The 5195-nt window shown below is 38.9% G+C and overlaps 1 protein-coding gene across 4 annotated transcripts in view; it reads left to right on the forward strand.

Annotated features, from left to right (window-relative positions):
• The window catches only part of LOC118425169 (ribosomal RNA-processing protein 7 homolog A-like), a 22750-nt gene extending 17917 nt beyond the window's left edge, over positions 1-4833 (forward strand). The window contains exons 4-6 of one of the 4 annotated variants that reach the window (XM_035834000.1): positions 86-271; positions 441-466; positions 4006-4833. In XM_035834000.1, the coding sequence (XP_035689893.1) occupies positions 86-271; positions 441-466; positions 4006-4021 (228 nt within the window). In that variant the 3' untranslated portion in view covers positions 4022-4833. Of the gene's footprint in view, positions 1-85; positions 272-412; positions 665-4005 lie in introns of those variants that run through there. The other 3 variants (XM_035834002.1, XM_035833999.1, XM_035834001.1) reach the window with 3 other exon arrangements.
• The last annotated feature ends 362 nt before the right edge of the window (positions 4834-5195 follow it).

Raw genomic sequence — 5195 nt, forward strand, 5'->3', positions numbered from 1 at the left:
GACATGAAACTTTTGGTTATATTTCTGACCAATCTTCTAGAAATTTTGTTCCATTGATGAAGCTTTGCCCGTCAAATTTTCCCAGGTCACCCGTCATGGCCGAACCCCCGGCGCACCGCGTACAGAAGCCATGGAGAAAAAAGCGCTGAAACGGGAGAAGAAGAAACGGTCGCGGCGGGAGCTGATGAACTTCTACACGTTCCAGATCCGAGAGTCCAAACGGGAACACATCGCACAGCTCAGGAAAAAGTTTGAAGAAGACAAGGACAAGATAGCAACAATGAAGGCTAACAGAAGGTTTAGACCATACTAGCTGTTTAGGTAACATGTCAAATACTGTGGATCATTAAATATTTCCAGCTATTTTATGTTCTTTAATACCATGTCACTGCTATCTCATCGCACAGCTCAGGAGAAAGTTTGAAGAAGACAAGGACAAGATAGCAACAATGAAGGCAAACAGGAGGTTTAGACCATACTAGCTGTTTAGGTAAGCATGTCAAATACTGTGGATCGTTAAATATTTCCAGCTATTTTATGTTCTTTAATACCATGTCACTGCTATCTCATCGCACAGCTCAGGAGAAAGTTTGAAGAAGACAAGGACAAGATAGCAACAATGAAGGCTAACAGGAGGTTTAGACCATACTAGCTGTTTAGGTAACATGTCAAATACAGTAAACTGTGGATCGTTAAATATTTCCAGCTATTTAATGTTCTTACCATGTCACTGCTATCTCATCGCACAGCTCAGGAGAAAGTTTGAAGAAGACAAGGACAAAATAGCAACTAGAAAGGCCGACATTTGCTTAAGAGCAAATACAGCATATTTCAGCCATACCCCTTCCCACGCAACATTGGACTGTTCCAAATCACCCCTGCGCAAAAAATGGAACATCCTCTTAACAGTACATTATCCCCCAAAGTGGACTGGTATTGTGAATTGATTCCAGGTAAAAACAGAGCTTGCTTCTATTTTTCAGAAAATGACAATAATCACACCTTCCATTCAGAAAATTTTCATCAGGGCCTGAAAATTGTTGAATGACTTCATGTAATGTCATTAACAATTTTCAGTACGATAACTAGGTGTAAGATTAAAAAAGTATAAGCTCCTTGTGATGTGGGTACATTTATTATTGCAGTGAACTTTTTTTATTCAAGTAGGGCATACGATTTAATAATTATCAAGCAGGTGCAGGTACTGTAGGAGCGTTTGTTTTCTTCAAGCTGTAAAACTGTTAAACTGTTTTACTTTGTATGCAATCAGCCATCGAGCCTATTCTTATTTCAGTTTAACAACTTCCTGCCAGACCCGGAAGATACGATTGAACCTTGTTCGAGGATTTATTTTCGTCTGTCTGGTCAGTCTGTTCATACCCTGGCGCTGAGAGTGTTTTATTGGGCTGAAACTCTGGCAGTTTAAAGTTACTTACAATTTAAATGTTCAAAGTTTATGTCAAACAACAACAGCACTAGGAAATGTGGCCACTATAGACAGGTGGTCACTATAGAGAAAATGCTGATCTATTGACTAGGAGCCATACGTTACACATGATTTCAGTACACTGATCATTAATCATATAAACATTGCACAGGTAAGCCAATTGTTTAGATGTACAATTAAGTTCAAATAATTCTGAAGAGAAATATTGATGAGAAAATAATCATTCTCGCCACTGTCTAACTTATAATTACGTATCAAAACTAAACGCAGATTTTCTAACTAACGCACCTTTCGCCGACTTCATCAAAGGACCGCCGGCTATCAATCAAACACGGCTGTTGATTAGACTTAGAGTTTCAAACAGTCATGTGCTGTGTGCCAGTTGAAAGCGAACTTCATGCTACGTGATGTTTTACATTGCTTGGACCTTCTTTCCTACAGCGGTGCTTCTACAAAATATTTAGACTGTAACACTGAGTCCCACATGTTTTATAGAATAGAATTTGACGCAGAACAGCGTTTTTTGCTGGGTATTTTTCTTGAAACATGTCCGTGGGAATATCAGCGAGGCGGCGACGTAGGGATATCAGACCGTCAACAAAAGTCGCACGGCGGCTAACGGCGCAGCGAAGATACTAGCGCTATAAATAAGTGCTTCAACTAAGGATGGCAACCCGTACAATATTTTTGTATACTGTTGAGCTAAGTAAAGTTTGTTGTTTATGAGGTTTTAGTTGTCTTTGAAGTTTTGACCCGAAATATTTTAAAGTCAAACTGCTGAAGAGAAGTAAGTGACTGCTACGATTATCGTAGATATGGCCCTAAAAACTGATAAAAGAAGCCTTCTCAATAGTCTAAAATGCAAGAGCTTCCGGGGGGCCTTCGCCCACCTGGGTCCCCCCAACCCCCCCCCCCCCCCCCCACAGTGGCCCTGCCCCTGGACCCCACCAGGGACATTCGGCGGCCCCCGGACCCCTGTCCGACGCTTTGAAAAAATCCTGGCGAGAAGTCTGTACGGCCTGAGTCTTCAAGTTAACGTATTATGTGGTCCCGCTTATGAATATTAATTAGCCTTCGCTTTCCTCTTCGCTGATTGGCTGAACCATTAATTGAATTAACTCTTCCTGCCGGCTAGACGCAGGTGCAGATGTCGGCTCTGTGGGGTGAACGTCCGAAAGGTCATTGCATGGAGAACGAAAGAAAACCAATTTCCCCTAAAAAAAAGTGCTGTAATTAAGCCTTTTACAGTACTTTATGCCAAAAATTTTACTTGGATCATTTTACCAACTATCTTATGCCTATCTATACCAAATGTTACTCATACCAGGGTACAGGGGTGCAAAATATACCGTTATAAGACCGTCAACAACAGTCGCACGGAGCTAACAGCGCAGCGAAAATACCATCGCTAGCGTTTCAACTTCGGATAACAAGTTATAAGTACTGTTGAACTCAGTAACGTTAAAGTTTGTTTTTAGTTGCCTTTGACGGTTTGACCTGAAATAGTGTTACGCTAAACTCCTGAAGAGAAGTTAAGTGACTGCTGCGATTATCATAGATATGCCCCTAAGAACTGATACAATATAAAGCCTTCTGAATAGTCTAAAATGCGAGAGCCTTAGGCGGGCTTCGCTCCCCCTGGCGGGAACACTGCTATATACGGGATCATGAAGCCCCGCTTATGAATATTAATTAGCCTTTGGCCTCCTCTTCGCTGATTGGCTAGGTCTTTGATTCAATTAACTCTCCGGCTGACGCGCACAGGTGTGGCTCTGTGCGGGGTCACGGAAGGTCACGTCAGGAGGCCAAAAGAAAACAAATTTCCCCTCAGAAAAGTGCCAAAATTAATCATTTTAAAGTTGTTTATGTCAAAAATTTTACTTGAATCTTGTTACCAAGTATCTAATGCCTATCTATACCAAATTTCAGGTCATTTAATTGTAATACCAGGGTACAGGAGCCAAAAGTGTCCTTTTTTGGTCAAAAATTGGCCGAAAATCGCAAAAATAAGCATTTTGTTGCACTGTACACCAAAAGTGTTATTAAATTTATATGAAGGGATTATCAAGGCACATCTGTGTCAAATTTCAGCTCATTCGGTTGCAATACCAAGGTACAGGAGCCAAAAGTGTCCTTTTTTGGTCAAAAATTGGTCAAAAAATCGCAAAAATAAGCATTTTGTTGTACTGTACACCAAAAGTGTTATTGAATTTATATGGGGGCATTATCAAGGCACATCTCTGTCAAATTTCAGCTCATTTGGTTGTAATACCAGGGTACAGGGGCCAAAATATACAGTTTTGGTCTAAAATTGACCAAAAAATCTCAATAAAATCATTTTAGAGGCAGATATGAAAAAAATGGGAAAAAAGCATCAAGGTATTGGCCCACTCTACCCCTGTGCCGAATTTCAGGTCATTCAGTCCAGGAACGGCGGAGATGAATCACTTTGAAGATTTGACAGGAGAAAGAAAGAAAGAAAGAAAGAAACATTACGAATACAATATATTTCACCATACTATGTATGGCTGAAATATAACAATGAAGGCTTACAGGAGGTTTAGACCATACTAGCTGTTTAGGTAACATGTCAAATACTGTGGATAGTGAAATATTTCCAGCTATTTTATGTTCTTACCATGTCACTACTATCTCATCGCACAGCTCAGGAGAAAGTTTGAAGAAGACAAGGACAAGATAGCAACAATGAAGGCAAATAGGAGGTTTAGACCCTACTAGGCTGTTTATAAGCATGATACAAAATGATAAAACAAAATACTGAAAATTGTGAAATATTCACAGCTGTTTTATTTTGCACAGTTATTGCAGTGAGTTTTCACCACAATTTCATCCCACCTGCAACTCATGCCTTGCATTACTACGGTTGTTTCAATTGAGAACTGAGAATACTTTAAGAGAATGCTTTAATAGCCTACTTTTACCATCCTGCTGGAAAAACAAGTCCCTGTATGTAATTTAATTAGTCAATTTGCAGTTCTGTAATCTCTTCAGACCACAATCCTTTTTATGCATTAAAAAATTACTGTTACATAGTATCAATGTCGATGATGTAATAAGTTTGTCCCATCTACATGAAAACTATTGTTATGTACCACCTTAGTCTTTTTGTTGTCTTGATAATTGTTTTTGAAAGTGCACACTAGAAAGTCAGGTTGCTGTCTGTATAATTTAATGCAGCGGTGAGAAATGACTAGACTAGACTCAAAATGTCAAAAGTACATTGTGTATCTTCTGAAGCGTAGAAGTTTTGACAGAAGATAAATGCTGCAATTTGATTCTTTCTATTGTCATTTAATTTAAATCTGATGTCTTGAATCCTTCATTGGTCTAATGATATACCATTGCTGGGTACAGTACATTAATTTCAAAACAATCCAATTCATAAACAATATACCCATATACAGTCTGGTTCACCCTTTTTCATATAATCTATACATGGCCTACTATTTAATATATCCACGAATGTTTATACCGTAGAACTAATAGTGTTAATGACATGCTAGACCCTATATGTTGATTTAATCATACCTATAGATATCCATATATGTGTGTTTAGTTGTACTGTAAGTAGTTGTTATACATGTAGACCTTACGAAAGTCGCTGTACTTTTGTCGTGTCAATAAAGATTGTGTTTAAAAACTATGCCTAAATGCATAGATGCACGACAAAACACACTATATGCACAGTCTCTCTTCTCTCAAATCTAGCTAAAGGTAATATTTCCCT

This window comes from Branchiostoma floridae, chromosome 10 (assembly GCF_000003815.2).
Source record: "Branchiostoma floridae strain S238N-H82 chromosome 10, Bfl_VNyyK, whole genome shotgun sequence".
Lineage (NCBI taxonomy): Eukaryota > Metazoa > Chordata > Leptocardii > Amphioxiformes > Branchiostomatidae > Branchiostoma > Branchiostoma floridae.